Below are 24,325 nucleotides of genomic sequence, written 5' to 3'. Positions count from 1 at the left end.
TACGACTGAATATACGAATGAAGTGCAGTAACTTAACCACTTCTATTTGTTTAATACTTATGGTACTTTTCCATTCCTCTCTTTAGAGGAATGTACTCAGAAATCCTCCCCTCTCCAACAAGATGCCTGGTATAATTCTTCTCGTAGCATGCCCTTTACAATGAAGACTGTCTAATGAATGACTGCAGGCTCAACTTTTTGCATTCTATAATCTATACCCATAAAACTAATCTACCATGCACTGTGAAGCAAAATTATGCTGTTCATGTCATGTTCATGATGTAACTTTTGAGTCACACCATTTTTTTCATTTTATAACTGTTCAGTGGGGCATAAATTTTAGCTTTTGTTCAACTATGACAAAGTCTCCCCAAATTATTTAATACATGTGAAATACAGCTACTGCAATTGTAATATTAAATCAGTCATCTTTCCACTTTCAGTTCTTGTAAAAATATTCTCAAAACTGTCATAGCTCATTTTAAAGATTTTATCTATATCTGTAAACTGCCTATAAGTCTTCAGGTCTACCAGGTTCTCATTGTGTTAATGGGCAATGCAAAGCTTTTGTACAAAGCTTTTTAGTTCTTACTTTGAGCTGAATCCTTTTCCCCGTGAATCTTCCTTTTTTGAAGAGTATGGATGGTCTGACCAGTTGTTCTACCAATGTGCAACAAATCTGGAAAGAAGTAGGTTAGTTCCTGTCAGTTTTTACTGAAAGTTTTGAAAAACAAGAAAGTATCAAACATATATGGCCTGATGTCTTTACGTTTAAAAAACAATAACAACAAAAAAGGATACTATTAGAGATGTAGTTCTGTATAACTGAAGAGTTAGCTTCACTTTTTGTTTTCCTCACAGTTCATGCAACTATAGATTGTCAAGTCTTAGGTCACTGCTTCTCACCACAGAAATCCTATTCTTACCATATGACCATAAATAAATCCTCTACTAAAATTGATTTAAAGAGATTATTGTTCTATTTGAAAGATTAACCTGTCAACAACACAGGGTGTCCTGCATGCTGTTTACCTGTTCTGGAAACACCAGGTAAAATTTTACAAGGAGCAAAGACAGCGGAGAAAAGGGAGAAAAATAGATACACACACCCCATGAGTAATATAAATACAAACATTTGAAATAATGCATCTGTGGATAAAGAAGAATACAAATACTTACTCTCAAACAAAATTTCTAGCCTTTCTGCATTCTCTTGCAGGGTAGTGTACCACTGGTTGGCTATTATAGAACGAACACCAGTAAGGCTAAGAAGCATTACTGTTTCTGTTGGTCTCTCTATAGCAAACTGTAAAGAACTAAAAAAATAAAAAGTATGAGATCAATAAAATAAAAATGTAATTGAAATTCTGCATACTAATATATTAAAAATATAAATATATAACACTTTTTAACAGGAGAAGAAAGAGAATTTTATACGAATCTCAGCAAACTAAGAAAAATCCCAGAATCCATTTCTCTTGTATGTTAAGCATAAAATGCTTTCAAATATTTTGTACCATATCTTATGTTTAAAACAAGGAATTATAATAACTTTTTTATACCTCTTTTCATGATGCAATTTTATGTGGATTGCTCCATGTCATTCTACTGCTTTGGGCATCAAATGAAATACGAATGGAAGAACATCACATTAACTTTTATAAAACAATGCAGAATACCCTTTATAAGAGAATCAAAATGCTGTGAAATGGATTAAAAGACATGTTTAGTTCAGCTTCTATTCTTAAAGGGAAAAAGAAAATATTGCAGGAACTGAAAGCTTGCTCATGTCATAAGCATGGCAGTAATATGGAGACTTAAAAAGCAATTCAGTTATTCTAAAATGACATCTCTAAAGAGGAATATTTAAATAAGTATCTTTGGCATTATTGTTTTAGTGCTTGGAGGGGAGTGATAGTCTGTAGGGCTGGAACTGAAGTAAATTAAAGGCTGAATCTTCTTTTTGATCTCTGCCTTTTATGGTAACTAAATCAGAAGATGATAACTAAAAATTTTTGTAATCTTTTTGGAAGATGCTGTCTGATTATCTATGGAGTTATGTGATTCAGTTTTAACTGAACATTATTCTAAACTTTCTGGAAACTGCTAGAATTAAACACATTAAGTTCCAATGATAAATTTACCAATCTATTAAAATAACACTTCAGAAGTACAGAGCTAGAAAAAATAGCTTAAGAAACTGTGCTTTGTTTTGTTTTGTTTAATGGGAAAAAAGGATATTAAAACCAGGAGAGTTTTCAAACACTCAGATCTGTCTGTGTATAACATACCTTATACACAATTCATTTTAACTTACACATCACTGGATGGATTAAACAGTATTTTAAAGTTGTTTTTTTTTTTTTTTTCTTTTTCATGAAGTGAATAATCATCAAAGTCAAGAGATATTTATGCAGCCCTAACAGGATCAGATATAGGATTTAATTGTCTACATTACAATGGCAGTCCCAATAAAGACATGAATAAAAATACATTTTTTCATGTTCTTTTTTTGGGAGTACAAATGGGTTATCTGAAATTTAGCATGGACTAAATAACTAATGAATAAAATCAGGACTCTAAAACTATCCTTGCTTTTAATACATTATAAGTTATTTGTTGAGCGCCATCCATTAAAATTCATAATGTACATAAAACAAAAGTTTGTGAGCCCTGTCACTTGTCAATTTAAAAGCAAGGAAAATACTGAAAATGCCTTCAAGTCTATGAAAGCCAGATGTGTAATATGAAAGATTGTGAAGAGGTCACTTAGCATCCCAAAATAATTTATTACATAAAACAGTCTGATTGTTAAACTATACAGCATAGGAAAACTTCAGAGGGACTCTTAATTATCTGTTAAAAAGAAGTTTTATATATTTAACTAGAACATCTTGAGAATCTTGAGCTGGGAGGTATGGGTAACATAACAACCTTTTTGTGACATTGTGTTGATTATTGCTCTGCAGCAGAGCATTCATTCTGTTTAGTCCTACGTAAAGAATGAAGCTGCAAGAGGCTAACTTCCCCCTTCAATGTAGATATGAGCCCTTCTATTTCCAGAAATAGATAAGAATATTTATAACTCAAAATTTTAACTTTGCTTTGAAATAAAAATAAATCTGCATTACTGTGAATTTTACCGAAATAAAGTTAATCTTACCTTTTGTAGATATCAGAATTGGCTATTCTTTGATAACTTTGTTTTGATTGTACCAGATCTAAAAGTATCATCAAATGGCACTCTGGAAAAAAAAAATTGACACTAATAATAACGTCCATCGTAATAACTGTATATAAAACTGGCTTTTCTAAGTCAATGACTTACTAAGCTCAGTGTAAACAACTCATATAAAATTTATATTTCAGCCAAAAGAGTGTCATTAAGTAAAAGAACACCAATAAAGTCATTCTAATATTATTTAATGTAAATTTGATACACTTTTCCGTAATGTTTGATGGGCTTTTGTCCTGCATCACCTTAGTATAACTAACAACAAGGTCCATGTAACCATCTTATTACAGATAATGATTTATATGACTCAATTCAGTAGTTGAAAAATCTTGTAAAGTGGAGGTATGGAAATGTTATCTGACCATGTTAGAACCAAGTTACAGTTAAAACATTCTTTTTAAGCTATTTTCCTTAAAGGCCCCCAATGAAATAACTCAGAGTACTCTTAGATTAAAAAGCTTTCCCTAAAGATTTTTTGCTTGGTTTGCTTGGTTTGCTGCAGCTTAAACCTTTACTTAATTGTCGTATTTCACACAGATATCTGAGAAGAAAATTACCTTTTTGTTTGGAAAGCCTTTGATGTACTTGAGAACTACTATCAAGCTTCTCTTCAATATTTTAACCTTTTCTCCTAAAGTATATTTATATGCATCTATATGTATAAAAACACATATATATTTATTTGTACAACTATGCACACATATCTGCACTGTAGTTTTCTGACCACACTTGATCTCCACCAATAATTTATTCTAGTTTGTCAGTATTCTCCTCCAGACCTTTACAAAAGTGGAGCGTGAGATTAGTTAATTTATCTTGCCAATGACACTCCTGTATAGTTACCCCTATAACAGAACCCAGTCTTGTTTGATCCCTAGCAAGATGATGATGTTTAATTTGTGATTTATCTCCTGATTGTAATCTGTAGTATCTCCCCTCAGGCAGCCATTACCTAACTTGCTAATGTTTAACTGATTATTTCTACTTAAGCATAACTCCCTCTAGCCTTTCCTGAATTACATTCTGCTATTTATGCCCATAAAGCAAGGTTAATTTGCATTCTAATCTTGCTGCTGAACCACCTCTTTCTCAGGCTGGTCTCATATGCAATTTCAGCAAAGACATCTTCTATTTCATCACTCAAATGACCAACAAGAACATTTAATAATACTGGGTCCAAGTTAGGGCCCTCTTGAACCTCAGACACACGTCATACTTAATAATGAAAGTATTTCTAACATGAAGATCAGGATTACAATAGATTTAAATTCAGTCTGCAAGACAACAGTAATTTTATCAGCTAACAAGTTGTGTAGGTGATCAGAAAATAGAACAATCCTTTGAGGACAACATGAATACATTTAAAGTTGGTTTATTCCCCATTAAAGGAAAATAAGATGCTATGGAGAATTCATCTAGACATATTTTAAGTGCAAGTCCCAGGGTCAGGGTTATCGAAGTGTTTACAAACTTCCCCAGAATTTCTAGTCCTATCAATATCAGCCTACATGCATCTGAAATCTCATTTTAAAAAGTGACCAATATATATAGGAAGATATATTTTCTTGATTTCCAGCAATATTTTCTCATACACCTTTAAATCACTTTGAAAATCAAAGCTTTTTGAATCAGCTTCCTGGTACTTTTAGAACTTCACAATCCGATATGGATTGCAGTTCTTAATTTTATATCTCACCACAATATAGAAAGAAGCTAACATATCTCATACACCCTAATAACTTCAGCAAAACTCCAAAGCTGAATATCTTCTAGATGTACAAGGGTAATAATAAGAGAAAGAAAGACTGAATCTCAAATAATAGTTCTGAATTTATGTCTTATATCACCAAAAAGACTAATAGCTGTGAAGAAGCAGAGAAAAAATTACCTTCTCAGAGTGTACAAATGCTCCATTAGAGACGAGAAATAATTCAGTATTAACCCAGTTTCTGCAGATAATTCTGCTTTGCCTGAGTGAAGACTGAGTAATTCTGAAATTGTACTACAAAGGTTGTTCTTAACAATAAAGAACACTTGTTTACCGAGTACTATATTCCACAGAAAGGCACAGGACTTACTGGAAAAAAACCATCAGATGATGATTCAATGTTTGGAACTTAATAAATGTGTTCTGATTTAAAATTCCAACACTTGGAAGTGGAGGAGGAATAAACCCGTTTGTGAGGAATAACAAGAGATATGTGCAACAGAATAAAATATACTTAGTGCAGAGTTTTTCCAGTCAAAACCCTGGATCTTGAAAAAAGGTTTTGATTACTTACGTCAATACATTGATAATACAGTAAGAAGTAAACACCATTTTGTGATCATTATGAAAAAAAGGTAGTGTAAATTAAAAAGTATTTTTCAGTTTGGTTATCTCACTTGGGATGTTCATAGCAACCAGTCTGTTGAGTAAAATATGAGACAAGAATCTCTCCATTCCATAGAACAGAAATGCACTGCAGTTTGTCAGCAGCTGCTCCCATTCAGCTTGACTGCAAAGAAGGGAAATTTTTTTTGTTAATGTTTAACAGGAACACTTTTAAGAAACTATCCACATCAAACACTTCAGTGTTGGTCCAGAAATATTTATTAGAAAAAACAGTGTGCAAAGCAAGGTGACAAACAAGAATTCTACAGAAAGTGTAATAAAATGTATGGAACGTTAATAATTATTATTTTAAAACGGATGTATATTTAATTTAGTAACACCTTGTAAACAAAAGGGCATAGCGTATTTTAAGCAAATACCAGACTCTAACAAAAGAAATAAAAATCATTAGTGTACATACATGTATGTATGCATTGTACCGCTTTGAAATTCAAAGGGAGTTTTCAAGAAGGACTTGGGGGTTCTGATGGACAAAAAGCTCAACATGAACCAGCAGTGAGCACTTGCAGCCCAGAAGTCCAACTGCATCCTGGGCTGCATCAATAGAGTGGTCATCAGGCAAGGGAGGGGATTGTCCCCCTCTGCTCTGCCCTTGTGAGTCCCCACCTGGAGTCCTGCATTCAGGTCTGGGGCCACCAGCACCAGAAGGATGTGGGGCTGTTAGAGTGGGTCCAGAGGAGGGCCACAAAGATGCTCAGAGGGCTGGAGCACCTCTCCTATGAAGAAAGGCTGAGAGAATTGGGGCTCTTCATCCTGAAGAAAAGAAGGCTCCGGGAAGACCTTTTTTGCATTGCAGCTTTTCAAAACTTAAAAGGGGCTTGTAAAAAAAGATGGAGAGCAACTTTGTGCTTGGGTAGGTAATGATAGAACAAAGGGGAATGGTTTTAAACTAAAAGAAGGGAGCTTTAGATTAAATGTTGGGAGGAAATTCTTCACTCAGAGGGTGGTGAGGCACTGGCACAGACTGGCCAGAGAAGCTGTGGATGCAACATCTCTGGAAGTGTTCAAAGCCAGGCTGAATGGGTCCCTGGGCAACCAGATCTACCGTGTGGCTTCCCTGCCCATGGCAGTGGGGTTGGAACCAGATGATCTTTAAGGTCCCTTCAACCCAAGCTGTTCTGTGATTCTATGATATATGCACCCAGCAGGATATAAATAAATTAGGTTTTGAAAAGAGGTTCAATTAATCAGCCTAGCTAGCAGCAAAAACTATGCTGTCTGATAACTGCTAACAATCTTTGCAATTGTTATGAAGAAACACCAGAGTACCTGTACAGTGATTTTACCTAAGTAGAGAAGATTTTAAAGGACGGATTAGACTAGCAGTTATAAAGCAAGGTCCACAGTTCATCATGTTGCCTCACTTACAGGACTTGAATGGCTTGACACCTCAAGATCCCTTTTATGTCTCTACTTCTACAATCATAAAATTCAAGTACTTCTATAAAGAACGAACTGAACAAACTTTATAAAAATAATACGAACTTCATCAACAGATGTTTGAAATTGTAAACTGAAAGATGTACCTTTACTACATTGTAGCTGAAATGTGTGCTACAATCTTGCAGTTAACTCATTATGCATGGAGATAATATAGCTTTTAATACTTGGTTTTAAAAAACAGTTATGAGCAAAGCCAGAAATCACACTTATACTCCCATATGCTCCTAATAATCATTGAAGACTGCAACAGCAGCCATTTTTTTTTTCAAGATTGGATCATTTAAATATACAGCAATTTCTGGCACCATATTTTAGATCCTACATTTGAAACAAAGACAATGGTTAGCTCTGTGTTTAATAGCGCAGCGAAATGTAACCCTATTTTATGACTGAAGCCTCTGGGAATTATCACTGTTTTAAAAAAAGAAACATGGATAAAACATGAAAGCATATAGAATACTACAAACCTTGGAACATATACGTTGCCAATAACTCCTTCCCACTGTAGTGTAAACAGGTCATGGTACTTTTCTAAGATTTCCTTCATTTTTTGGGAGGGACTTAAAGCTTCTGTAACAATAGAATGTCATAATTGTAAGGTTAAGATGCTACAAAGTATGTTGGGCAATCTTATTTTCAAACATTTAAAAATGACAATATATATATTTAGGATTTTTTTTAGGCTGTCATTAGATCTTAAGGTTTTTAAAAACTAAGTCCAGATTTTAAAAATGCGTCAATTGCAACATTGAAAACACCAGCACTGTTCATGCAGTTCCATTTCAGAGACTCAGAAAGAATTTAGATGGACAGAGAAAATAACTGAGTTTCTATAGCCCTGATTTTAGAAGGCAAGATTCCAAACCCACCTCTGCTCTCCAAGGACATTGAATATTTAATGACAATTTACCTTGTCTGACTATATTTTCATAATACTGTAAAATGCAGATACACTCATACAGCCAGATATTGAGTACATAGTAAACCGTTTATTTTTATCTGCTGTGAAGGAGAAACTGCAAACACATGGAAGCATATTCTATCAGTACTGTTCAGTAGCTTCTTTTGTTTTGATTTTTTGTTTATTAACTATCTCAATTAAAAACCTCCATTAAATCAATTTTTGGCATTTGATAAATGTGTTTGTTAACAAATGTGAATCAATTAAACTATTACACATACTGGGAGAAAAAAAATAAGTAAAATTGTGTTACTAAATTATTTGTGTCAGACTGAATTGATATAGTAAACACCTACTGCCTTGGTAAGTAGACTCCAAAAGAAAACAGCAACCCTTTCAAATATCCTTACACAAGTGCCTGTAACTATCATAATACCTTCCACCTTTCAAAGGACTATAAGACAACATGCAAAAGCTTTGTGTGTTACACATGCTTTATATGTAGGCATTAGCTTGAGAATCCGTATATACGTTTATATATAAGTTCCATTGTTCCTGTTCTGGTCCATTCCCATTCAGTACTGTTTGTTCCTAGTCATTCATGTATTTCATGCAAATTTCTAGTATAATAAAGAAGATTATACAATGCATCATTTCAATTAACCTATATCCTTCCCTGCACTACTGATGTTGTATCTTAATGGCATATATCTGTAAAACTAAAAATGCAGTAACAAGTTCTTGAAAGAAAGCATGTATTTTTAATTGGTTTATATAGAAAGAAAGATTACTCAAGTAACTATTTTCTTGAAGGTAAGTAGGTCATTATTTAGTGATATGAAAAAAAAAAAAGACTAATTTCTTTCTGGAACTTGAAACAGGTTATATTTTTTCATTGAGGCACCATTTGACAGGTGATAAGCAGTACTTTTCTGACAAAAATCTAAGCTTTTTTTGTCAACACCTCAATGATATGACTTCATTTTCTGTTAAAAAAGAAAAAAAAAATTAAATTGCATGGCTAGGTTGTGGAGGTAATATTATTTAATAGATATTACCTGGCTCTCTTCCTTCATTATAGGGGTCCACAATATCTGATAGGCAGTGAAGTATAAACAATGCAATATAAACCAGAAAAAAAAAAGTTTATCTGAACTGATTCACATACGTAATCATTTGGGAAAGGATACATTTAAGATTACGAGTATCAACAGGCATGCAATTAGAGGGTAAAACACGATGAACTGGTGCCTATAATTAAAAGAACGTATACAGTATTACGTGCAGAAGCCTTAATCAAACATTATTATTGTATCTGCAGTGTTAAACAACTAACAAAAAGATGTCCTAAAGTTTTGAAAGTAGGCTTAAAAGCAGCACAATACCCAAGTGTCAATGTAAATCAAAAGCATAAGCTATCCTGCATTATACAGAATGCATATATGTACATATTGCATATATTTATACATGTGAACATATATAGTTATATATGCATTTAAAATATAAAACAGCATATAAAATATACCATATTGCTGGGGGAGGTAGTTTAGTATTTTGAGACAGCTCCCTTTGTGAGTTGTTTATGTCACGATTATGCAGAGGATATGCTTTTTCAAAGAAACAACTCATTATAAAATCAACAAGAGCAAGATTCTTATTATGTAATACTTTTTCCCACTTCAGACTTCTAGAGTATATAAAGAGCTTCTATGCAAGCAACTTGTAGTCCTTTAACAATATTTTTACACAACAAGAAGAGCTACCCATATTTATTTTATTTAAAAAAAATGGAAAGTTCACCATTTTGACATTCTTTTTCTGTTCGTCTTTTGGTTTTGGTTCTTTAGACCTTCGAACATCTTTAATTTCACTCTCTGTGGAATTGAAAAGAAGAGACTTTTTTTTTAAGACATGAGCAGTTTCAGAAAATACAGCTTTCTTAAAGGATTGCTTATATTCATTAGGATGTAATAATAACAACAGATTAGAAAAATACAACTTAATTTCACATTGCAGCAAGGCAAGGACATTCCCCAAACCCTCTTGCCTAAAAATAGTAGCTTCAAAGTGTAAAACAACCAACACACACAATCTCTTAGATGTGCAAATGCTTCACTACATTATGTGTTCAGGAAAAAAGTGTTGAATAGTGACTACTGGAGCACTTTTTAAGCCTATTGCTGTATCTATTCAACATTGATGTTACTGGAATAACTGAAGCTTCTGTGAAATACACAGAAATCAAAAGAATAAAGGAAGTTTTATATTTGAATCTGATTTTTTACTACAAGAGGCTTCAAAAAAGCAATGGGAACTGTGTTATATTTCTCACTGCACAAATGACTATAACCCAAAGTATAAGTCTCAGATAGTTATCGCTGGAATGCACTGCAAATTAGGGGAAGTTTGTGGTATGCATTTGAGTGCATTTGGCCATTGATTCTCTTTTTATTCAGTGGCTACTTTCATAATAGCATAGGTAGCTTTTCAATTATGCTTCCTCTCATTAATTAACTTCTAAAATTATGCAACCATAAGAATTTTCACTTTAAAAGGGGGAAAAATAAATTAAAAAAAAAAAAAGTTCTGAAAGTCTTATTTATAACAGATATTTAAGAGTATATGAATGTGTAGACTAAATATATTCTCATCTCAGATTGTTTACAGTTCTTTCCATGCAGAAATGGCCAAACAGATGACAGTTACACTAAAGTTGCTAAATATTGTAGATAAGAACGCAATACAAGAACCTGTATGGAACAGAAGACTCATTTTTCACAGTGAGACTTTTCTAAATTTAACCTATTTATTGGCTGAGGCCCACTAACTTTTAAGTGAGTTAAAATGTGTTATCTATATCTGAGTAAAATGTGGCTTCAAATTTTTATAGGTTCAGTAATAGGAGGTATCTTTGATCTATAAGAAAAAAAGCTTAGCAGTTCTATAAGTAAAACTGCTTAGCAGTTTTTCTCAGCAGAAAAATGCTATGTGCCTGCATTTCTTACTGATTTTTAGAATAAATTTAAAAAACAAACAAGCAAGCAAACAAACAAAAAACAACAACAACAACAAAAAAAAAACAAGATGTCATAGGGACAAGGTTATAAAACCAATTCAAAATCTACCCAACCATCTCACTTAACAAACTCATTTAATTGAAGAGTTTATACAGTGTACAAGTGTCTGTGGTAGTGATAAAAGTATCTACAGCCTGTGGAGTCTGACTTTGCTCATGCGTAGAACAAGAATCACTTAACTGACCTGAGGACTTAACGTAATCTTAGCTATACATAGAGGAAGTAGCTCAATATATCAATATTCTAAGCAGTCTTACATTAATGTTAAAAGAAAACTAACAAAATTCTAAATTCTTATTTGATTTTTTTCAATGTAGATGAAAATAGTCGTAAAGTTTGATGAAAAATCAAAAAAAAGGTATACACGAAAACAGTTGTTGTTTGAGACCATATGTGTTCAGTTGAAACAAGTCATTTTAGAATCTACTTTTTAGCATATTCTTTAATATCTAGAGGTTATTTTGGATTAGCTAACATTTCAACTATAATCAGCCTGTATATTTCTAAATAAGTCCATTATACTAGCTATCCCATCTAAAATAATGGAAACATTATATGACAGGCTATAAAACAATGCTATGACATTGTATGACAGGCTATGAAGTAGGCTATGACAGGATATGAAACAATATATGACAGGCTTCCAGTAAATTACATGACACCATGCATATTTACATTTTAACTATCTTCCTTCCTATATCAACATACAAACACAAAAAATGTTTATCTAATAGTACCTGATTCATCCACCTGTAGTCGATTGTAGAGAATCTGGAGAGAAAAATCTCTGGATACAGAACATATTCCTTCCTCCTGAAAGACACTCAGAGTTTCCAAAGGCAATTCCATAAATAACTTATCTGCTAGTAATACCACACACAATCCTAACTCCATAGGTGTTCCTGAATAAATGTGACAAACCACAATTAGGATTTTATATTTCTCAGTATGTATTTAAATAAACGAAGTTAGTTATAAAAACTAGGTTTCCTCTGTTGTCTGACAATTGAACTTCATTTTACTGTGAAAAACATTATTCAAAAATATGTTTTAATACAGTTAATTCCTAAGATGTTGTTAGACTTCTAAGCATATACATTTGAGAGTACTAATTAATCAGAGGGAAAAATATTCCTGTATTAATAATCAAAACAATCCAGAACAAAATCTGGGCAAATGCTATGCATTTTAAGAAAATCATTTTGGAAATGAAAACTTGTACTAAAAATGTTTGGCTAAAGAGTACAGACTCGTAAAAGAGCACTTTTCCAATAATAACCACGTATTTCTGGAGGAAACTTTTTGTTTCTGTTATTTGGGAAAAACAAAATGTATCATTTTATCAACATTTTCCTGTTTTGTTACAGAGAAGTAACAAATGCAAATAACAAGACAGCTGCTGGATTGCAGAAAGAAACTCATGCAAATTTTGAAAAGCAAATGCATTTTTTCTAGTAACTTTTAGCTGAGAAATTTGATTGCTCTTCTCCATAAAGAAAAAAAAAAATCAATCCCCAAAGCAAGCCATGGACTTGGAATGTCTTCTCTCAGAACATGCTTATACTCCCACATTAAGTTTGTTGCATTAAAGCAAACAAACTGTGAGAGTCCACAAAGTAAAAAGCAGAAAGCAGGAAAAGACAAAACTAGACCAACAGACTTATGTTCTCTTTTGGTATTTCTCCTCAAAAGACTGGCTTGTAATAAAGACATTTTATTAACCTGTCTGAAGCCTGTATAGTATAGAAGACTTTTAATACATGCTGAAGGATAGGCCCAGTGTAAAAATAATCTTTGGAAGTATACTGAGATATTTAACTTGGTATAGAAGATAGGCAACACTATTAAAGTGCACATATGTTATACTCCAGAGAGCACATACCCTGCATTCTAGTGTGTTTGGTGTCCTTATCTTTCACTTTTATTTTTCCTGATTCAGCTGCTGAAGCTGATGTGCTGTGTTCTCTGGGAAGAAAAATTGCATTGAAAATATTTTTGGTATTAATACTCATGCAAGTAAAGGTTTTCATGGGATACACAAAGACAGAGATATTTAAATCTCAATGAAATTCTACACAAAGTACTCCTTTTGAAATTCCATCTTTAATTAGTTAAATTATAATGTTTCATTCTGAACTGTTGGAGGACAGTGCTTGTTAGGCATAGGCATTAGTCTTCCATGTGGTTCTATCCTCTTTGTCTTGCATATACTGCATATATTTATATATACCTTTAAAGATGCAGAAGTCCATTCAATGGAGTCTAATCTTGCTTTTCATCTACAACTTTTCCTGTATTTGTACGAGCTGAGACCATTCTATTTTCACAAATGATAAAAACAACTCTAAATGTCTTACCTAATGTTAGGGAAATCAAACTGTGATAGCAGTGGTTTCAGATATTCTTCCATAATTTCTAATATTTCAGAGAAATCTGTTATCAAATTGTGTCCATTATTGTCTATTTTCTCTGTTGGAGTCTATCACACACATTGCAACAAAAAACAAAATACATACAAAATTCTATTTAACAAGGATGGTGGGTGTAATATGGTAAATCAGAGGCTAAATCAGATCATTTGAAACATTATAAAGTGGAAAACATAAATAGAGCAAATCAGTTTCAAAACTACTTCACAACATCATTGCCACCACCATTTTGCAAAATATTCTAACATAAGAATCAGTATAAAATGTCAATATTTATTATCAAAGCAAATAATATATTTCTGAAACTTAAACGGGGAACAGGAAGGGAGGGAAAGTCCAGAAAAAAAAAAAAAAAAAAAAAAAAAAAGAATAATAACTGGAAAGGAACTGTGAAAGGACAGCATTGAGAAGTAAACAGAAGAAGATGAGTGTTGAAAAAGCAAATTATATTGTATGGAGATCAGTGGAACCAATTGAGGAAAAAAAAAAATAAACAGAATGAAGAAAACGGATAAGGAGAGAATAGAGATGACACTATAAAACTGAATCTTCTAAAAGCCAATATAGATGGACACAAAAAAATAAATGGACAAATGAGCTCAACTAGATGTCAAAGAGTTTTAGTACTAATGGATGGATTTTCTATCCAAAGCCCTGTTTGCATGGCTTTGTGCAGGTTGTATGCAAGATTAATGAAAGTTTTAATGTACATGTGTTTTAAAAATCTAAGCCACTTTTTTTTTTTCTGTCTGTTCTACCTGACATTGTCACCTCTGTACTGATGGAACTACATCAATCTTTACATAGCTTGCCATTACAACAAAGGCTGGCCATGGACAAGAGAAAAAGTGTTCAGCACTTTAACCATCAGGAATAATCATTATTTTAGCTGAAAGATGGTAACACAATGAATAAAACAGAATTATATTTCAAGAACCAGATGTGTCAGAGTCGTGTGATTAAAAGAAGAAAACAAATGCAGAAAATTCAGTTTGATCTACACTTTTCATATCATCTACATTTTTATTATAGTTCAAGTTTTTCATATCAATGATTAAAAAAGGTCTTTACCAGTTTTTGTTAATACATAACATTTAACCAGGGAGTATAGAATGTAGTGGAGACAAAATTAAAGTAAATGAGAATAGGAGTTTATAGACTTACAGAGTGCAGAAAACCTGTCGAAAAGCATAGGCTTTTCCAGTGTACCTTTATGCTATACAATAACTGTTCTCTGAAAAAATATTTCCTTACAGAACTAAGAATTCTTACAATAATAGAACTAAACCCTCTTACAGTAACAGAAAACTTTTTTCATCTAGAATTTAATGTTCAGAGCCACAGTTGTGAACTTGGAATTCCATTGAGATGTGTACTTAAAGAAAAATTTTGTGACTAACATACTTGGATCAACTCCACCCAAACAGCCACAGTGCCAAAGGACAGTGTGCCCTAGAAAGGAACTTTTCTGTAATAATCAGTAATTTTCTGGAAATCAGTAATAATTCTCTGGTTAAGACTGATTTATTTTGAATAAAGGGTTGAGATCTATGATCCCATTTTGGGGGGGGACATCTGGGGCCAATGTACACAACGTAAATGTTAGACACAAAGCACCTTTTCAAGTAAATTGTTCTCAGTTGTATCAACTTTCTATCACAATAAACTACGGAACATCTCAAAGTTGTCGAATGACATTGAAAACAGTAACAGAACAATATAGTAACATTAAATGTTGACACAGAATACACAAAACATTTAGTAGTTGCGAAGATTAGGGATGTTACACTTGGAATAAATGGAAAATTCTACATAAAGAGCGTTCACGATAGTTTTTTAGTACATATTTTTCAGTCTTGTTTGAATATAAGGTAATCAAATATATTACCGTATCAGTTTTAGTGATGCACTCTTGCAGGCTTTGAATGACAGTTTCTTTAAGGTGACTCTTCATATTTTGTTGCTTGTAAAGATACACTTTTTCCAACAAAGTACAAAAAGTATTGGGATTCACAGGAAATCGAGAAACTTTAGCTTGCACTAATAGTGAAGGAGAATAACATCATCATGAGACACATTATTTTTGAGACATCATATTTGTACTTGAAGAAATTACAAGAGAGACCATCAGTATCTAAAACAATATATTCTGTTGTTCTTTGAAAAACTGTTTACATATATTTTGCATAAGATCTGTACAGGTATGTACAATGAAAAAGCAATCTCCTGACATGTATTTAACAGCAACTTTAGCCTTAAAATATACACTAAAATTCTGTAAATTCTGACTGGATACACTGTATCTGATAATGAAACATGCATTTAGGTATCTACTTTTCTCAGGTATTAATGAGTTACCACTATTTAAACAATTATTTAAAAATTTCATTGAAGGAAACAGTGAAACATATAAGCAATCAGGGTAATGATTTTTATCTCTAACTGTAAGAGGCACTTACCCATTGGCTGAGTGGATTTTCCCTTCTGCTGTGCAGTACTTACTTTTGGTTTCTCAATCAATGAGCTGTACAAGTTTGATCTATAAAAAGCAGAAAACTGCTGAGTAGATTATTTGACTGTTCAGGCTTATTGATGTGAATGAGTTTAGTTGCATGAGTAATTACTACCCTACAATTTAATGTGCTAATACTCTCATGATGCATTAATTACCCCCCACCTTGGGGTGCAAAAACCTGCAAAATCCAATTGGAACAAACTGACAGCTTTAAGAAAACATCTTTCATTGCTATATATCCGGTAAGGGAGATTTTTATTTGTTCTATGACAGTTGTTTAAGACTTTTCACGGTTGGTGAAACTGTACATAACCAGTTGCTACAGCTGTTTACGAGTTCTCACTCATGAGGCTGCAATAACCAGGCTATGTGAGGTTTTATAAAGCTAAATGGGACTCCTTCTGACATTTTCAGGAGCATAACCAGTGAGAGATGAAAAATATAAAGAGGATTTAGGAGAATAACAAGAATGGTCTAAAACCTTTCAAATAAACTCTGGAGATTAAACATATAACTAGGGAAAAAAAAAAAAAAAAAAAAAAAAGGCCCAGAAATAGTTAAAAGTACAGGTTTGAGCTGCAGGTGGTTTTATTTGTTTATTAATTTGCACACTAACCTAAAATTCAAATCCAGCAAAATTAGAAGTAAAAGACAATAAGCAAACAAAATAGTGCTTATTCACAGGTATAGAAGGATGACATTTGTAACAAACAGAATAACAAATGAAAATGATGACATTTTATACCTGTCTTCTGAATGCTGGAGAATAATTATGTAGAAATTAGATGGCAATTCATTCACTATATTAAAATGTTCTACAGGAATACAGAGATTTCTCCATGCCTGCATAATAATTCAAAAATAAAATTATTTTAATACATTTTATTAACAACAATTTCAGTTCTTCCATGAGAAAATCGACAATTCTAGTAAATAAGGTTTTAATAATTTAACAGGACTAGAGGCAATGGACATGCGCTGAAACATAGGAGGCTCCATCCAGACATAAGGAAACATTTACATGTATTCATTGTGGGGTGACAGAGCACTGGCACAGCTTATCCAGAGAGGCTGTGGAGTCTCCCTCCTTGGAGATGCTCAAAAGCCATCTGGACATGATCCTGGGTAACCTGCTCAGAGTAGCCCTGCTTGAGCAGGACAGATTGGATCAGATGACTTCCACAGGTCTCTTCCAACCTCAACCTTTCTGTGATTCTGTGATTTTTATGCAGTGCAGAACTTATAAATAATATTTAAAACAAATTTGAATTACTGTAACTTAGCCCACTTTTCATAGCAACATGACTTTTTTGGACGCTACACTATATGTGAAGTTAAAATGTTATCAAATCCTAGCAGAATATTATCAAAGGCAGGTAGCAGAATAATTCAATGTAACACACACTTGTAAAAGTGGTTCAAAAATTTGTTAAAAACAGACACTTCACCAAAAGAAACTATATAAAATTTTGCAATTATTGCTAACAAATATAGAACTGTTTTCAAGAGAACACAGGGAAGAAAACCCAAGTGACTCAACAGTCAGTCACCAGATGAAATATTTGTTCTAATACAGAAAGCCCCATAAATGTCTTTGACTCTGTTACATTTAAGCATGTGCATGTATGTGTTCTTCAGATTGAAGCAACCCCTAAGGTGTCTTCAGAACAAAATATTGTCCTATTCCTTGTGCTAAATAAGATAATACAGCACATAGAGAGAAGATCCAAAATAATGGCCTACAAATACTTATTTTGTTTATTCTGTACTGTACTTCTGCTTGCCACCTTTTTTAAATGTTTAATTCCTGCCAGTTACAGTTAAATCTTTGTACCTAACTTTCTGGCAGTTTTAAATTTCATTTAATTTTTATTCTTTTCTAACTGAGGGTCTTCAAATTTTAGTTTTGGTATCCACTTTTAGATGTCAGATGTTTGAAGAACACATATTTCTCAGATGGTTTAGAACAAATGACAGATTACTTCTGTCCCAGAAAAGTTTATCTATCATCTGCTCCAGAACTATGAATTACATGAAATATTTTTTAACTGTTTGTTTGTTTTTTTTAAAATATCATAGTTTAGATGATGTCTAGAGGCTAACCAACAGAGATTTTAATAAAAAGATCAATTATATATATACGTATATATATGTAAATGAACCTTGTCATAGGGTAGCACTTGTGTGGGGGCTTAAGTATCTCAAACAGCACGACTGGTTGCTGTCTAGATGGTGACTAGAGTCTCTGCTGCCAGGGTCCTTTACAACAGCATCGTCAGCTGGATTGGATGAGACTCACATGGAACTAAGGATTTAAGTGTACTGAATTCAGAGAGCACAGCTCTGACAACCAGATACACCAAATTGTAACTACAGGACAAATTTGGATTTCATCTTTGTATCTCAATTCTAATTTAAATTACATAGCTCATGCCACACAGATAACCTAGCATAAACAAAACCACACAGCAATACGGACCATACTAACAAATTGTGAGTTTCAGTCATGACCAAGTCTACCCATACCTGAAATTAAGAAAATAAAAATGTTCAACAGAGTTCAAAGGAAACAGATATGTATGTATATGTCTATATGTGTGTTTGTATAACATACATATAAACACCTCATAAGTAACGCATATCAAAAAGTTACCACTGAAGTAGCAGTCAGTTGCTGTTCCACATTTTTCAGAAGATCACTTGTGTTCCTGTTTTGTTTCAATTTTTTTTGAAGATGCAGTAATGCTGCCAGCTGAGAGCTGCTGGTGTCAGAATTAGCTGTTAGAAGGATACGTTTCATCATCATAGATGCTGAACAGCTCTGTAAAACGTTTAGAGCTTCTTAGTTTCTCTCCCCAAAATCATATAAATACATATATATATTATATGTTCATTATAACATGGATATATATGTATGTTAAAGAAACAGTCTCTCACTTAAAAATCTGATTTATTGAAAGACCTACTCAGTGCATTCCACTCACTGATGGAGCTATTTGGAAGTGTTGACACAGCGACATATGCTTAATGTCTGCAATAATTTCCTGTGGTTGCCTTGATGTGGGAGAAAGAAAATTAGTATAAGGTGCATTTCTCTATTTCTGCAGTGGAGATGACGGTGTAGGAAGTATGTATTATTTGTTCCTGATGTAGGGAATATGAGACTTACAGCCATTCCTTATCTTCTTTGTGGTGAAGGCCCATAGTCACAATAGTCACACTAGCGATTCATATACCCTTGACTCACCTACGGAATCATGCTAAGTAGGTGCTGATTTGACAAATTGAACATAAACCTTTCCTATCTACCTGAAAATAATGAATGAATAAATGCACAGAAACATTTTAAAAATTATTTGTCAGGGAAGGATTAAAATGTTTTGTGGTAATGTCTTATCTTACCTAATCACAATATAATAAATTATTGATAATAAAATATTTGCATGTATGCAATCAACAATGAAAACTTCATGTTAAGCACAACAGATACTGGAATTGTCAAAAAGCCATGGAACAAACATTTTGACCTCAGTTAACATACTGTATATTTAGTTACCCATATTACCAATTAGTGCCTATATGTATCTGTATGATCAATTATCAGGCAGGATCTGTACGATGAATGATCAGGCAATGTCTATAAACAAACATTCTTGCTTATGTAACTCAACACAACCTGGAAAAATGAATAATACATTAGCTGCATTACCTGATGAAGGGCTAAAAACTGGCTAGTCGAAACTGGATCAAATTGTCCAAAGCATTCAACCATTTCCAAACTAGCAGGACCGAGTACATTGGTAATATTATAGCTGAATGCAATACCCATACACTGTAGTAAAGCTTCACTGCACTGAGAAAGGTATTTCTGAGCCAACCTAAGTTCCTTCTAGATGATAAAAATAGAAAGGTTTATATTAAAATATGCCTTAATATTAAATATTCATTAAATGTATACAGATTATTTTTGTGTTAGAAAAATAAATACTATTTTTCATGGTCAATAATGTTTTTCTCCTTTTTTAGACATTTATTATGTTCAAAATATGCAAAATAGATTAATTATTCAGCAGATGCCACATTTGTTATACAGTATTAAAACATAAATGTTTTAAGAAAATACCTTCCTTAATATAAAACATGTAGTACATTTTAGCAAAACTATACTTAAATTCCAGAGAATAGGAGCTACTCAGAACAAAGGAATTTTCAGTCAATTTTCAAAACAGTTGTTTCCATTTACAGTAAATTATATTTAATACAAATAAAACCACAATTTTCTTAATTTAGTTATTACATCAAGTTATCAATTAACAATATAAACTGTATATCTCCTCCTTCTAGTGTGCTTTGAGTTGCAGTAGTTAACACAGATCAGATCAGCATACAGCTTAAATGTTGTAAGAATTTTACAGATGTTTTATGACAGAAGTTATCTACTTGTTGCCAATCTGCAAAATGTTACATTCCTTTAAAAAGGCATGTCTGTGCAGCAAAAAGCTGCTACATGCTGGATCAATGAAAATCTTTAAAGGGGAAATTACTTCTACCTGGGAGCTCAATCAGAATCATAGAATCATAGAATCTCCCAAGTTGGAAGGGACTCATAAGGATCATCGAGTCCAAATCCTGGCACCACACAGGTCTACCCAAAATTTTAGACCATGTGACTAAGTGCACAGTCCAAATGCTTCTTACGCTCCAACAGACTTGGTGCAGTGACTGCTTCCCTGGGGAGCCTGTTCCAGTGTGCAACCACCCTCTCAGTGAAGAACCTCTTCCTGATGTCTAGCCTAAATCTCCCCTGCCTTTAGATTAACACCATTCCCGTGGGTCCTATCACTGGTGACTAAGGAGAATAGATTGACGCCTTGCTCTCCACTCCCTCTTGTGAGGAAGTTGTAGGCTGCAATGAGCTCTCCCCTCAGCCTCCTCTTTTCCAGGCTGAACAGGCCAAGTGACCTCAGTCACTCCTCACACGTCTTCGCCATCTTTGTAGCCCTCCTCTGGACACTCTCCAACAGTTTCATGTCTTTTTTGTACCGTGGTGCCCAGAACTGCATCCAGTACTCAAGATGAGGCTCCCACAGAAGCTCCCACAGCATGTATTGAGATGCAGGACAGAGACACAAGAGAGGTAGAAAGACGGGATTTTCTGGGCATTTTGGAGATTCTAATTTTTAAGATCAAATTTATGTTACAAACATTTTCATTACCATTTCAAACAGAACTGATAAGGTAAGAAAATTATTTTTTTAAACTACTAAAACATGCCCAAATACCTTTAATTCCTGTACTTTCCTCCTATACTTATCAAACCGACACTTATTAGACAGTAAACTGATGTCTGTCACTTCCTGTTCATTGCATTCTCCTGAAATCAGGAAAGGTTTAGTGATGTCCAATTTAGCTTCTTCCTACTCATCACAGCAGGAAAAAAAAAAAAAAAAAAAAAAAGTTAAACATTACATCATTACATCAGGTACAGGTGGCTTCATTTCTTTTGTGAATATTCAGGTGAAAATGAAACCCATGTTAAAAGATATCATATCACTACATGAATTCCTCGATGGTGATTTAGCAATACTATCAGGCATCAAAATTTCTTAATATGTTATGATGACAATATTAGATTTTTGATTTTCTGGTCTTTCTTCCTCCGTTTATTTCTTATGAACACTTCAATCCATCACTAAAATTGATTGACTCAATCAACATTCATTTTCTTACATGGCGTTCTTACTGCAACACAAAAGGAAGTTATAAACCTGAGCATTTCAAATATAAGTCCTTACTCTTCTTCCATGGTTACAAAGACAAACCTAACAAGCCCTTTAAGCCCTTCAAGAATTTTTTAATCTCTCCTGAAAATTTTGGAATTACCATATATCAGGAGTAAGTAAAAAAGTAATCTACATAACAATGGCATGTTGACAGAAGCATTTTTTTCTGAAATTCCTTGGTTCAGCAAACATTTTTCTTATGGCTTGTATGCAGTATGTAAAATCCAGAATAAAGAGTATTCCTATACAAGTGCATTTAGAAGAAAATACTGTGGTAGACAAACTTTACACACAAAAACTAATTTCTATGTAGAGAAGAATGCATACCATAATGTTTGGCTTCCAGTAGATTTCTGAATGTACAGGATCTATGTTAATGGCAAGTAAATGAAGACATTTTCCAGTGAGGTACAGGCATTTGGATTTGATGTCAGGGCAGCCTTTACAAAGATTCTGTGTGTTTGCTAACTGAGCCAGTGTAATATGACCTATAGTGTACTCCATATGCTTCCAATCCTGGTAAAATATGTAGTCATGTTTATTTGCTCATATATACCCATACATACAGAGACATACTTTTAAAATATATATATATACATGTGTGTACACACAAGAACATTTGTTAAATCCAATCAATTTTAACAACAAAATAGCTGCATCTAACAGATACACAAATTCATTACCAATTGATTAAAAAAAAAAAAGTACACTAACGTATATAAGCAAATGACAAACAAATCTGAGAAAGAGTAAGGGGTAAAGGGGATACCAGAGAGAGTGCTGGGGCTGCTACATTTATTGTAGTAGCATTTCCTACTGTTGTTGTCAGAGGTAGAATAATGGGCAAGAAATATTGCTCTGTTCCAGTGGAGCACGTCTTGTTTTCTAAATCATCAGCTCAGTTAAGCAGTTCTGCTTAAAACCATTTAAAAAAGACCGTATTTTTAAAAAGCCCAATTATGAAGCCTCAAGTAATTTCCCTGTAACAATTAGTTGTTTTTAAGTCTTCACATTTAAGAAACAGAATTTTTCTTAAAAATATGAACAAATAATAACAACAACAACAAATGCACCAAAAAAAACCACTAGAACTTTCTTTGCTGCAAAACTAAATGAATGGCCTGAGAAGCCCCTTCCTCAGTAGTGGAAGTTCTACTACAGAAAACAGCCCCGGTAAAGTTTGTTATACCTTTATATACAAATCACAAGAATAATATGTTGTGTTACCTGTTCTGTTGCATTATCTTTAGTAGTTTTTCCACAGAATGATTCTGCAATTCTATGGAATGATGTTTTTCCCACTTTTTTAAGCTTTTTCTCAGTAGTAACAACTTGAAAAATATCCAGAAGAATTTCCACAAGGTTTAGCTTCCTGTTACCTAGTTGCCTCATTAATGGTATGCTAGTATTTGTATTCTGAAATACAGAAGAAAGGAAAGTACAGTTTTACTTCCAAATATGTTTGCAAAGTTAGCTGCTAAGAAGTTAGAATGTTCTATTTCTTTTAACTAAAGAAGCAAAAGTTTTAACATTATTGCCTCAATAGATCATAGATATGGCTATGTAACTTAACATAATTTAAGAGTAATTTAATTTTCAAAGATATATCTTAAATACAATACAAGGCAATGAAAGTAGCTGCTTAGAACAAGAGTGGCTGGATTTCTGCTTGTCATGTTTTATGTACCCAGTACAAATATCTAATTATAAAGGCATTAAGAATGTGTACATAAAAACAGAATTTTATAATTGCTCATTTTGGTAACAGTCTTTAGAAGCAACACAAGAATACTTTAAAAAAGGCAAAGCAGAAAAAAAGCTAGATGCTAGAGTATAATAACAGTACACACTAAGCAAAGTAGACTGCAGGCTCTCATTACCCAAAATACAGTATTTTAAAGACAAGTTTTCTTTATTTACATAACAGTCAATGTAAATGTTTTTCTCCTCAGGAATACATTTTATTGTGAGTAGTTTAAACCTGTCAGGTCTTTAGAGGATAATTTATAATTTCATCAAAATATCTCCAAGTTTAGATTTTTTCCTTTTGTAGCTTTTAGATAAATTTTAGAATTATAGACAATTGACAAAATAAATTTTCTAATTTCTTTCTTCTTCCTCTCTTAAACTGTAAATGCTTTGGGCATCAGAATGTTCCCTTCTGTGTTCATACAACGCCCAGCAGATAATCTCATCTGGGGCTTCCACAAATCATCCAAAAGCAAACAAATAGTAGAACTAAATTAGATTTATCTTCTTAAGTAATAAACACACACACATATATATATATATATATATATCCATCCATCCATCCATACCTCGTTAACTGTAATTAAGCTGCAAACATTATGAAACACTTCTTCTGCTTTGGATACTGCCATCTGAGCTAAGTTATAAGCATCTAGACAGTGACTATGTTTTTCTTCTTCATTTCCTTCCTGCTTGGCAATCATCCTGAAAAAAAAACATAGAACCAAAAAAATAATGTAAAAAAGTATTTATTTTTACAGTATCAACAATATTGAACATACATGTTAGATAAAACAC

The 24,325-nt window shown here is 33.1% G+C and overlaps 1 protein-coding gene across 1 annotated transcript in view; it reads right to left on the bottom strand.

Moving 5' to 3' along the window:
* Positions 1 to 581: 581 nt before the first annotated feature.
* The window catches only part of CFAP46 (cilia and flagella associated protein 46), a gene marked incomplete at both ends in the record, with an annotated part of 73,005 nt that continues 49,261 nt past the window's right edge, over positions 582 to 24,325 (bottom strand). The window contains 19 exons of the mRNA XM_082764624.1: positions 582 to 679; positions 1,180 to 1,316; positions 3,164 to 3,245; positions 5,621 to 5,733; positions 7,541 to 7,643; positions 7,984 to 8,008; positions 9,775 to 9,848; positions 11,789 to 11,953; positions 12,934 to 13,016; positions 13,409 to 13,530; positions 15,369 to 15,520; positions 15,940 to 16,019; positions 16,741 to 16,838; positions 18,649 to 18,816; positions 19,705 to 19,884; positions 21,278 to 21,412; positions 22,106 to 22,294; positions 23,006 to 23,194; positions 24,097 to 24,232. Of these exons, the coding sequence (XP_082620750.1) occupies positions 582 to 679; positions 1,180 to 1,316; positions 3,164 to 3,245; positions 5,621 to 5,733; positions 7,541 to 7,643; positions 7,984 to 8,008; positions 9,775 to 9,848; positions 11,789 to 11,953; positions 12,934 to 13,016; positions 13,409 to 13,530; positions 15,369 to 15,520; positions 15,940 to 16,019; positions 16,741 to 16,838; positions 18,649 to 18,816; positions 19,705 to 19,884; positions 21,278 to 21,412; positions 22,106 to 22,294; positions 23,006 to 23,194; positions 24,097 to 24,232 (2,329 nt within the window). The remainder of the gene's footprint in view (positions 680 to 1,179; positions 1,317 to 3,163; positions 3,246 to 5,620; positions 5,734 to 7,540; positions 7,644 to 7,983; positions 8,009 to 9,774; positions 9,849 to 11,788; positions 11,954 to 12,933; positions 13,017 to 13,408; positions 13,531 to 15,368; positions 15,521 to 15,939; positions 16,020 to 16,740; positions 16,839 to 18,648; positions 18,817 to 19,704; positions 19,885 to 21,277; positions 21,413 to 22,105; positions 22,295 to 23,005; positions 23,195 to 24,096; positions 24,233 to 24,325) is intronic.

Source organism: Aythya marila (assembly GCF_965140915.1).
Source record: "Aythya marila genome assembly, chromosome: 7".
NCBI classification, from domain to species: domain Eukaryota; kingdom Metazoa; phylum Chordata; class Aves; order Anseriformes; family Anatidae; genus Aythya; species Aythya marila.
This window is presented reverse-complemented; position numbering and strand designations above follow the sequence as displayed.